We start from the raw sequence: 12,376 nt of genomic DNA on the forward strand, positions 1-12,376 counted from the left end.
TCCATCAGCTGGTCGGATCTTCCGCTGGAGAACATGGAAACACAGAATAACACAGTGGAAAGCTGAATTGTTTGGCATTAGTGACATTGTCACATCGTTTTTTGAGTTTTATACACATACATGAAGATAAAAAGCAGATCATCTCTGTCGCACGCACGCACACACACGCGCACACACACACACACACACACACACACACACACACACACAACACAGTGTTTTCACTTTACATGATGGAGCACTGGAAACCGCAGCATTCTTTCATGAGTGTGATGCCAGTTCTTGTGACAAAAGGTGTTTTTCTCTGCTCAACATTTTTCGAGGCCCTCTGCTGATTCACCGGAACGCCTGAAAACAGGACGAAACACACACTCTCACTCGACAATTTTACCCCAAGGTCATCTGAACACATTAAGTCAATCAATATTACATTTTTGTAGTCCATAGAGACTCCCTGTTTGACTCGGGCACCTTGACTTCAAGGTTTTCCTCCACTCTCTGTAACATCTCTTTCCACGTTGAATTCATGTAATGAAGGCTCTCTTATTCTTTCATCCCGTTTAACCCAATCTGCGTGATTCTGAAAAATCTCCTATGATAAAAAATAACATTTCCAAACAGGAGCAGACTCACCTCCATTCCTTAAATTCCTGGGAAATTTAGACTGTAAGAAATCGGCCATTTCTCTGTCTTCCTCTTTTTCCCTGGGGGAAAATGATAGAAACTCTGTTAATAATATTGTTAAAATTATTTATCCAACTGACAGATTCTTGCATTTCATGTTGATATAGTTTATGGGATATTTCTCTTATCATATATGTCTGTTATCATTATTACCTAGGAGAACAACTACTCATTGTCTATTCTAAAACTTCATACTTTGCTCATGACTGTGTCAATTCTACAGACGTGTGGCAGTTAATCGGCTTGGGATTATGAAGATGAAAATGGCAAAACAAAAAACCAAAACACTGTGATTGTGAATGGTCGGTAATATTTTCCATTGTGGGGAAAAAAAAAAAAAAAAAAAGTCTTCAAGACAGAACTGGGGTTGGACACGTCCCGAGGGTGGATGTCACCTCACCCACCTCAGCCGCTCGAACTCCACATCTTCCACCAGGAAGTCTCTGGTCTCCACCAGCTTGTGGATCTGCTGCAGCAGCTTGTCCTCCCGCTGCCGGCCCTCCGGGCTCTTGTCCTTGTCTGTGCGACACACACATCACACCGCACCCCAGAAAACCAAATAGTCGTCTCACAAGCGATATTCTACAACTCACTTCGCTGTCATTTCACTATGTCGTTACTGGAGTTTCAGTTCAAAATATCTCCGCAGACACTCCAAGCGCCACCATTCTCTGCCAAGGTGAGTTTTTCCATTCCCTTTTGGCCTTTCGCTGCATCCTCAGCGGTATTTCCGAAGCTTCAACAAAAAAGTTGCAAACACCGCGACGCAAAGGGAAAAAAACGATCATCTTGTTATTTACCTGGTACTGAGACCAGTTTCTGCAGTTCTTTCTTAATCCTTGTGATTTCTTTGCAGAGTTGGATGTCGTCCATCCTGCAGGAAGAAAGCAAACAGACGGATTATAAAGGCATCGTGATGCTTGTGTGGTGATCCTAATCCAAAAATTGGATCTGGAAAAATCTGGGGGAAAAAAAAAATAGAACAGAGGAGGGAAATTGTCCCTTCTCTCTTCATTATATACTGTATTTATTTTATTAAGGTGATAGTTCTGATGAAGGAAAATGCTCCGCGTTATTTTATTGCCCAGTTGAATTTCAATGTCAAAATCAGTGGATTTTCATGCAGGTCAGTCCAGAGATCCCTATTAGGAAGCCCGGCGACAAGGCAGGCACTGGGTCATATCTCCAAGGAGCCAGAGGGGACCAGCTGTCAGTAGTGGGTCTAGTGACACAGAGTACACCCACTCTGCACGGGCTACTGCCATGGCAGTCCCCCCAGGTCGGATCCGAGTATCATCAACTCACATTGTATTGATTGGAAAAATCTGACCAGCTTAGGGCTGACCACTCAAACGCCCCAAACCACCTACACCCCCCCCCCCCCCCCCAAAAAAAAAAGAAACAACAACTGGATACTCAAGTTAGCGAAATAATGGCGCCTGCACAGGAAAACATATCACAATATGGAACAACAGAGAAAATCGTGCAAATAACAGTTGCGCTGGAAATACTTTGTACATTCATGGATGAATCAGCGACTGTGCCGGATCTCATTTCACCGTCTCAGGTGAGGATTTTCGAAGCGTCCGGGGGGTCAGACGCAGTCGCAGCTGCATCGCTTCCCACCGGAGTAAACACGAAGGGCGACGGGCTGTTTAGCAGAACCATTATAATAGCGAGAAGAGGGAAAACAGCCCCCCCGCTGCTAGAGAAAAACAACGTCCTCCAGGCTCCACGGCAGGAAATAGTGTTGCACTCCAGCAGCCCGTCGGTGATTTACGTTTCAGCCTTTCAGTTCCAAAGCAACGAGCAATTGATTTGCCTGATTGTCGAGAATGGATTTACATGCTCTGCATCCTGGGAAATAGTGGCCTGTGACATTTTTGGATGGATTCTCGAGACTATGCTTTCTGAATTCTGTGCTGCCGTCGTTTCACACGGTATCATATGGTTGTCCGGGTTTGCGCTCTTAAAAACGGTACTGCGGGATGCAAAAACTGTACGTGCCCCGATTCCACACCCTGGCGGCGAGACCCACAATGAACTGATAGAAATGGTATTTATTCGATCATTGCTGTCAATCCCTGGCACCGCCTCCAAACCTTTAGACCAGGTTTGAATGTCAAAATAACAAGGATATGAAAAGACACACACACACACACACACACACACACACACGCACACACACACGCACACACACACACACACACACACACACACACACACACACCACCACACCTGCTTGGAGTGCACCCCAGCACCCTCCTGGTGGCATTCCTCTCCTTTCCTCCCTCATTTGCTGCCATAACTATGACAGGAAGAGGCCACGTGACCAATTGCAGTTCTAGTTTTCCTGGACCTATTCACTGTTTTTCAAAACATGTTGTCGTCCAATATTCATGTTTTTGTGTAAATGTTGTTTGTTTCTATGTTTATTTGTCCCACCCGTGGTGATTCTCCACCTCTTGGAGTAGTAATCAGTTGTTTATAGACAAACATGATAAATAGTTCTCCAAAGAGGGGGGTTGGTGGTGGCTCTCTATAACCAAAAACTGTGCTCTTGTCATTCTACAGGTCGTCCACAGGACAGAGTTATTGCAGCAGTTCTTGATGATTTAAGAATGAATAAAGAGTTGCAGTGCAGGTTGAGAACTTGAACTGCACTTGCAGACTAACTCTGTCCTGAATGCAATGGCATACAAATATTCTGTTCTATGCCCAGCATGCTGACAGCACAGGTAAAAAACAAAACAAAACTGTGTGTTCCAAACAGGCCAGAGAAAAACGACAAACTGTATCTTAACAGTTCTAAAAAAACCAACCATATTTCAGGTCAGATCTTATCAAACTCCATCCTCTCTAATAAAACCTTGCAACCATTATTCAAGTAATGGCTCAAATATGGATCGACTAGAATATAATGTCTCATCACTGGGGCATGCAGGGATGAATGTTATGTCTCACTTTCATGCAATTTGCACTGACAATCTGAGTGGTATTAACCGGTGTTCCCGTGCGACGCTATTTTTTAGTACGACTGCTTCAACGTGCACTTTGGCAAGGTAATCAGGAGTGGTTTTGTTGTGATTTAAGGTTCCTACATGTATCTGAGCTCCGACTCCCTCCGCACCAGGATGTCACGTATCCGTTCGATTTTGAAAAGCTCCCCTTCGATGTCGTCCACCGTGATGGAGGAGTCCGCCATGGATATCACATCTTCCTCTGCTGAGAGGGGAGACAGGGCCGTAAGCAATTATTAACGGTGCATCATGAAAATGGGTACAAAGGCAGAGTATACATCAAATGTTCCACATCCGCTTCTAATTCTAGTGTCATTTCATAGGGGTGGCACTCGCGACCTCCCGTCCCGTTTTGAAAGAAATGAAGATTGTCAGATTCAGATTTGGCACACAAGTGGCCCAGATCAGTTCCTGATTGAAAAACAAAATGGAGCGTATTCATTCCACAGCTGTGCAGGTGAAAAGGGCAATTTCCCTTGTCAATCATCCTCTTGAAACGGTCCCAAAAACTGTCATTGTGGTAGCGCGGCGATTTTCTCAATATAATTGTCATTTGTACATTGTTTGAAATGCCTTTAGGAACCGCACTTCACCGCTATACTTCCCAAGCCGTATGCTTCCAAGTTGCATTGAGTAATCGAAGCCACGGAAATAGAGAGACCCCACCAGGGTAGGAATGTGTCAAATAAAATGAGCAGCGTTCTCCTGAGCCACCCGGATGAAACGTACCTCCTAAGCCCGCTTCACACCGAATATGACAAACGACAAGAACAAACTGCAAAGTGCATTCATTCCCATGGGGCGTTGGACTTTGATGCCGACTTCCCGCGTCCGATCGAGGCCCCAGGATGGGTTCAATTTTGAACTCAGGTGACAAGTTTAGGTCTGACAGTACTGCAGGAAGTTACTTCAGTCAAGTTTTTTTTTATTGGAATTGGGCTTAAAACGAAGTAAATAAGTCACGTATATAAAATAATGACGTTATTGTTATGTTCCCGTTGAATGTCACCATTATTCACTATCAATAAATCTATTTTTGTTTCAGTGAATTGTGTGTATTTTAAATTCCTTTCACACTTTGCAAACACTATACAATGGGAGATTATATATAAAACTCACATTCATGGCAAATGGTCAGCCTGGATGCAGTTCATCCGGCGGCCACAAGGGCAGGATCCGACTGTCGGATGCGATTACGGATTCGGTGTGAAACTGCCTTAAGACTGGCCAAGACTGGCACGGTGCTGTTAGACGGACAGCTTGGTGGCCTGACCCTGCCTGACAAGTGGGATAATGCGAATATAAATGTTATAGCAAGTTAAAATGATAAATCTCCTTTAAATCCAATGAAATAAAGGTGTGGGGCTCTTATCATTTTTACATTTAAAACAGGATGGACAATAATTATTTTTTATTTTTTTGTCCGTTAAATCAAGTTAATGCTTGTAGTGGGATTATAGCCACAGCCTGTCATGGAAACGTGCTATGCTATGGTGAGTATATGACCACCTTTCGATAGCCAACACAATTTTTGGCCATAATAAACAGCTGTTTTGGGTGGGTGACATCAAAACGGTAAATCAACGTGACACAAAAACCAGCGATGACTCACGGTGCAGGAAGTTTAACATGCTAATCGTTCATGGGCTGGTAAATCGGAATCTGTAATGAGCCAAATTAAAGTTGTTAATTAAAGCAGAGTGTCTCATTAGCGCTTCCCCAGCGCCACGGCAGCGGTGTCAGGAGGGGGTCTGTCCGTTCCACTGGTCATAGACCACTGAAGCCCTTTAATTGCTCTCAAAAAGGAGACTTTCAGCTCTCTGCTTTTCCCAAAGGGACCTGGAATTGCTCACAGGAGAACACGTCAGTGGCATATTACCAACTGGAAAGAGACTGTTGTGAATAAGATCAGGATATGGTAAAGGCATCTTTGAGTGGTGAGATTACGGAAGGCGGAAGTAGAGGTTTGGGAGATTTACAATTTGAATAAATGCAGCAATTTATGGTACAAATTAAGCAGAATAAAAGCAAGTGCCAAGTGCCCCCGTAGGCAAAATATGGGTGAAAATTGTCCTATAGGAAAGTAAATTGCTCCCTCGTGATCTATAGGCATTGTGGGTCAACTCTTCATTCTATTCCATTGTATTCTGGGAATAAATACCGTACCTTAAACATACACTACATCCATATAGGACTCATTCTGGTGCTGTTGCGACCCAGTGATGGACAGAGAGTAATTCATTAATTCATTGCAGCGACTGGACTGTGCAGCCTCCCACTCCCTGCTAACCTGCTGGATCTGAGTCATCCGGCTGAGCTGGGATGGACTATTAATTACCTGTAACCTTGTGCTGGAAGTAAACATTTTAAGTAGATATGACGATTCACTGGGGAAAGCGGCGCAAACACACACACACACACGCACACGCACACGCACACACACACACACACACACACACACACACACACACACACACACACACACACACACACACACACAAACACACTTGAGAAAGGCAAGGCTTAAAAGAAGAGCTCCAAATGGCCTAACACAGACATTTGAAAAAGTGAGTATTAAATTGTGATTTTGGAATACATGAGCCAAAACAGGCTGCCGCAGAGAAGATGTCTCTTGTTCGGTGACTTTAGGAACTTAACATCTCATTTTAAACAATAGCAAATGAAAGGTACCGGTGTGTGGGAAAATGAACAATGAGCAACGATGGCAGATCAGATCCATGATGTGCTGTTGAAGAAAGGCAAACTCAGAATTCAAGTGATAGACATTGAGGTCTGTTTTTTTTTTTTGTTCGTTTGTTTTGTCTGCCCACCATCTTATTCAAAGCAGATTATTGTCACATTGATGCCCATTATTATTTTCCGTCCTGAAGTCATGAATAGCAGCTGCTTCGGGATCAGCCACGAAAAACAGCAGGTCATGTACAATATATGATCCATCCCACTCCTCGATTTCACAGTTCAAAACAAAAGGAAACAAAGAATGAATGGATCAAAACAGGTACGTGTGCCATTTTCTTTCCTAATTTTGTAACGGTTTTTACTCATCATCACTTCATGTATGTTTTTGTTCCGTTTCATTTCTTTGAATATGTAATGTGGAAGTGCGGAAGGGCAATTATGTTCTGTTTCTGGATACGTGCAAGCTTTTCCCCCCGATTAAATAAAAAAGACAAAATAAACAACAACAACAACAACAACAACAACAACAACAACAACAATAGCAAAACCCAGACCAACTGACCAACTCGCCTGCTTGATGTGCGCCTCCCTCCACTTGCGTCCTCTCCAGAGACCCATAGCGTTGAGAGGTTTGCTCTTTATCCATCACGTCTCTTTGGGAGATGAGTGAAAAGCTTTCCGGCAACTCGTCCGCAGAGCAACCCAACAGAAGAGCTATCAGTTTAGAGAAATAAAGCACAGTGTCTTCTGTGTTTATATGTGGATGGTATTGTCGGCAGCGGGGATGAGGAGGACGCTGCAGCAGATGTTCGGTACTCTGTTGGCGCTCGGCACAGCGAAGCGTGAAGCATCAAGCGCCCCCTGCAGGAGGAGAATAACACCGTTTATTCCGATATTACCCACGCGTGAGGATTTCTCTTTGCAAGTGTTTGCGTCTTTTAAGCATCGATTATGTTTATTAATAATGCTGCCTTATTTTGGAAACTCGAACAAGCCAATTTATTTGATTTATTTGATATTTATGACGATTTTTATTCGTTGTTTCTCTGTTCCGATTGTTTATCATGTGCTCTGCTTCTAGTGGAAAATAAAATGACGTAAAAAAAAAAGGGAGGTCAAATGAATACAGTGAACACACACTGTTATATTTCTGATGCTGTTGGGCATTCATTTACATGAGGTTACTTTTTCAAGTGCCGGCCTTTCTGCTTTCCTGGTCTCAGAGTTAATGCCATAACACATAAGAACAAAGCCTAAACCTACAGACATCAGCTGCATCTCTAACGGTCTGGTAAACACTTCTCATCTAGGCAGCACCCCACATGGGAGGATGACAATCCAATTTTGTTTCATCATGTTTTTGTTTTTTTTTGGAAGTCAACCCCTGAGAGTCACTGCATGAATGCAACCAGATGGTTTTGGGACCGCATATTGTAACAGACTTTAGCATAATATATGATGTTGTTTTTTGTTGCAGCAGCCTCTTGGGCTGAGACTATCAGGCAAAGGCAGACTGCCCTGTTGAAATGATGCAGCGCGTGTTCAAAACTTTGATTATGATTTCATCAGGTCCCACAACTAGTGCCGGGCAACCACCGCCAGATGTTTCCTTGTCTGTGCTTTAATTTAGTAGGCAGAAAAAGATACACAACAAGATAGGATACACATAACAAGACAAGTAAAATAATAAGATAATCTAATATACAAATACTACTACTACTACCACTACTACTACTACTACTACTACTAATAATAATAATAATAATAATAATAATATCTTAATAATACAATTTTCTATTTGAATATATTTCAAAATAAATTGATGAATATTAGATAAGAGATCAATATTGTATTATATACATGGATAAATAAATGATATATATAAAATTATTATATTTCACACAAAATAAAATGCGGAATTTTGGAGAAGTCTGGACCCTATGTTTAACTATAGTACATTAGGTATACAGTATAAAGTTGCATTACTGCTGCTGTTTTCTTATTCATACTGCCCCCGGGTAGCAGGTCTAATTATTGGTTGGACGGAACCACACGCTCACACGACCGGTGCCCTTGCAAAATAGTTTCGTGTGGAAGCTGTTGTGGAACCTTTAGTACACACAGTGTGTTACAGATAACCAACACCATGGTAACCACGAAATGAATCTCAGTTGAAAAAAAAAAAGAAAAGGAGAACATGTGATACAACTAATCAAACAAACACAACTTGATAATACGATGTACAAACGAATTGAGAAATGTTTACAAATGTACTGTTCAAGAAGATACTGTGTAATGGTGCCTGGTTTAATCTAGATTTACTCCATTTAATCCTACAGGGGGCACTGTAACACAATTGAATGTTTCAGATAACCCATTGTCGGGGCTGATGACAGTGTCTATTTTCTTTGAAACATAACAGAACTGATCTGCATCATACTGAAATGCTCCTGTTGGTCCTGTCATCGCAGGTATTTACAAAGGCGGACTCCAAAATCCCTTTTTTTCCACATCCATGCATTGGTATTTTCCTGCAGTTGAACGCACACAGCTAAGCCTGGACTGAACCAAGCACGCAGATCACCTTCCTGTCTGGAACTGACTCACACGTGGACAATCTGACCTTTTCAAACCTCTGTGACTGGAGATGATCAATCATTCCCCTCCCCTCACTGGATCACTGCCCCCAGGGCCTTGTGGCAAACTAACCCCACCTTGCGTCTGACATCTCCGTCCAGCATCCTACACCTCCGTCCAGACTCCAGACAGGATTTCCTGTTTCTGAGGGTGGGGTTGTGTCTCAGGAACTCCACCCTACCTTTGAGAGGATCCTGGAACAAGGACCCGAGGAAGCCCCCGGATGGTGGCACCCACTCGCGGCCTTTCCCGGTGTTGAGCCGCTCACCACATTGTTGTTTCCGGCTCTTATTGTTTAAGACGAAGAGGAAGGATGAGCCATCGGACGAACCATCGTGACTTTTTCTCCTCACATGCCGCTCACGTACAACAATATGAGACACTATCTAGAAAAAACAAACTTGTGATTGGATTACACACCCATATGTCAGAGCCCCCCTTTTTTTTAATTGTGGTTAGTGATTTAAGCCGACACTTGAATTCAGCTGTGAAAACACGGTCCAGTTACAATTCTACGAAAACAAAATAAAACTTTTTTTCCCCAGTCGTTGCCCTCAGTTTATAATGGCGGTGATTGACCGAAGGAACCACGTATCTTCTGTAAACAGGGAATCGAGTCCTACTTCCTTCCTTTTCCTGGACAACCTGATGAAGGGAGGGGAAAAAAACAACGGCGGCTCTCCAAAAAAACAAGATCAGATTACATGATAAAAAAAATAAAGTTAAATTAAATGGATCATTAGCCGACATTTAAATGGCATGTCGATTTATAGCCCAAATCAGTGATGCACTGGTAATTGTTTGAAGGATTACCCTCTTTAAGGGTTAGACCCTAACCCTAACCATAATTATATTTGAATTGTTATTTTATACTCAAAATTCTCTGCACTTTAACATTATTTATTGAGTGTGTGTGTGTGTGTGTATCATTAATTTCCCCCAATGTCACTTCTTGATGATTTGAAAGCCCCCCATATACGTGTGTGTGTGTGTGTGTGTGTGTGTGTGTGTGTGTGTGTGCGTGCGTGTATGTGTGTGTGTTTGCAAATCTAATGTGTATTTTACTTACTGTGGTGTGGGGATGGTGTCGTTTGAGCAGCCACACCTGGTCGGGTCTGGCTGCATACCTGTTGCTTGTTGGTTGGTTTAACGAGCAACAGGTAAAAACCTCCATCCCCACACACACACAGGGAGGAACCCTTGTCATGACATGTGTCCATCTGCTCCGGGGCTTGTTCTATCGAGCTCCCTCGTCACAATAAACTTGGGTTTTCTCAACCCCATCGCCTGTGTCTCTGTGCTGGAGGGCCCTGAACACGTCACTCGGGTGGTGTGTGGTAGGCGAAACTGCCACACTGACCTTGTTGCTACGTGGCGCTCTTTCATAGACAGCTGCCCGGGGACTCTGTGACCGCCCCCCCGCCCCCTACCGGGCCCCCCTCCCTTCTTCCGTTGACCTGCGCTGAGGTAGCCCATCAGGACTTCCAGAGGATCCCCTGCAATAGATTCAGTTATCCCAACAGGGAAACTCAACACCCCCCCCCCCAAGAAAGGAAACATATTTAAATCTACACTACTCAGAATTCCCCTGCCCTTCTGCCAACCATGTCCTCCGATATCTGACACAGTATAAAATCCAAAAACCTGGAAAACAGAGAAAAAGTAAAAATAGGGAATGAACAGTGTGCCAGTTAACCAAGAGTCATAATGACTGACAATAACAGAAACAAAACAAAACAATAAAAAACCCAATTCTAACAATGACTCCTCTGTTTGGTCAATACAAATGACTGTCATGAATGTCAATTTAACAAAAATAATTTGAGTAATAGCATCATAAAATGCAACCAACCAAACCCTACGGTTTTATTTAAAAGGATGACTCTGTTGGGAGGTGTTCATTTCCTGGACAGTTTAGTCACCTCCCATGGACAACAGCGGTCGGCTCCGGGGGAACAAAGCCAGAGAGAAACGTACCTTTTGTCTCATCGGGGTCAAGGACACAGCGAGAAAAGCTCTGGCGGCGATGGAGACCTGAATCCCTCTCGAGGTTTGTGCAGAAGGAGCACGGTGAGTAGTGAGAGGACGATTTTCAAACCGCGGTGACACGGTCACACGCATATAAAAGAGGACAAACCTCCCCTCCTGAGCCTTTTAATACCTTTTTTCTTTTTACCGGAAAAGCCTTTCTCTCTTTTTCTTTTTCTTTTTGTGAAAGAAAAAGAAACGTTATCAAAGAAGCCTGGGGAGGATAAAACGTCATACCCAGCTGCTGGGGAAAAGGGGAGATTGTGTGTAGGGTTTGTAGCTGGGGGAAAAAGTAACCTAATGAGGAGCATCTTTTATTTATTCGCTGCAGCTCAGCCCCTTTTCCTAGAGATAGATAACTAAGTAGAGTTCTAGGCTAAAGTTTCTATCCGTTGAATAATATTTAATATTAAAACCAAACCTATCTATTCATATTCTCGCTCCCCCCATTCATATTTTCATTAGACTGATCGATGGATAGACGGATGGACGGGCGGACGGAAGGAAGCACAGACAGACTGACAGACAGAAAGATATACGAATAGATAGATAGCAGCTCACATCAAATAGGCAATAATAATAAAGCAATGGAATAAAATTATAACAAAAAATTGACGATTCGAGGAAAAAAAAGTTAACTGTACACAATAGAAAATATGGCAATATACAGTAAACCCAATGATAAGCATAAATACTGTATATACTAAAAGATAACCTCTATATATACAAAAAAAACAAATAAACAAACAAACAAACAGAAAAACAATACAAAACAACAACAAAATGAGAGAGCGAGAGAGAGAGAGAGAGAGAGAGAGAGGGAGAGAGAGAGCGAGAGAGAAAGAGAGAGAGAGCGAGAGAGAGAGGGAGATGCCCCCTGTGTGGATTGTATCGCAACATCCAGAACTGGGTGGACTGCATTTCGACATCTTTCACTGTATTTCAAGCCTGAATCCTGCTCCCCACACGACAGGAAAATGTTCTGAGGTTTTGTCGAATTAAGCCGTGCCCAGACAGCCGTCACATTTTGTCGCCACAGGGAACTGTTTCACAAAATGTCTGCGGCCCAACTGGAACAAACAGGCGGCAATTGACAATCCTTAGCTATGTAGGGAGACGGCCACAGATTGCCGCTACCGTCGCCCTGCGTTTGGGAGGTTAACCCTGCACCTCCAGACAGAGTTATTTCGGACCCCGATTCAGAGGCCGCCATCAGCACGAAATGCAATGAGACGCTCCTCAGCGAGCGAATGTTCTGCAAAAGGTGCAACAGAGTGGCTCTTGACACAGAGAACGTGGTTTGGTCG

At 43.2% G+C, this 12,376-nt stretch overlaps 1 protein-coding gene across 1 annotated transcript; it reads right to left on the minus strand.

Moving 5' to 3' along the window:
* Window positions 1–226: 226 nt before the first annotated feature.
* Window positions 227–7,050, minus strand: LOC307237282 (bMERB domain-containing protein 1; the record flags this gene model as incomplete). The annotated part of the gene is made up of 6 exons (XM_080009995.1): window positions 227–348; window positions 634–704; window positions 1,089–1,203; window positions 1,485–1,558; window positions 3,786–3,909; window positions 6,975–7,050. 6 exons carry the CDS (start codon window positions 7,048–7,050, stop codon window positions 227–229), a joined length of 582 nt encoding a protein of 193 aa, XP_079866121.1.
* Window positions 7,051–12,376: the final 5,326 nt, after the last annotated feature.

The sequence above is a fragment of the Zeus faber genome (assembly GCF_960531495.2).
Source record: "Zeus faber genome assembly, chromosome: 11".
Taxonomy (NCBI): Eukaryota; Metazoa; Chordata; class Actinopteri; order Zeiformes; family Zeidae; genus Zeus; species Zeus faber.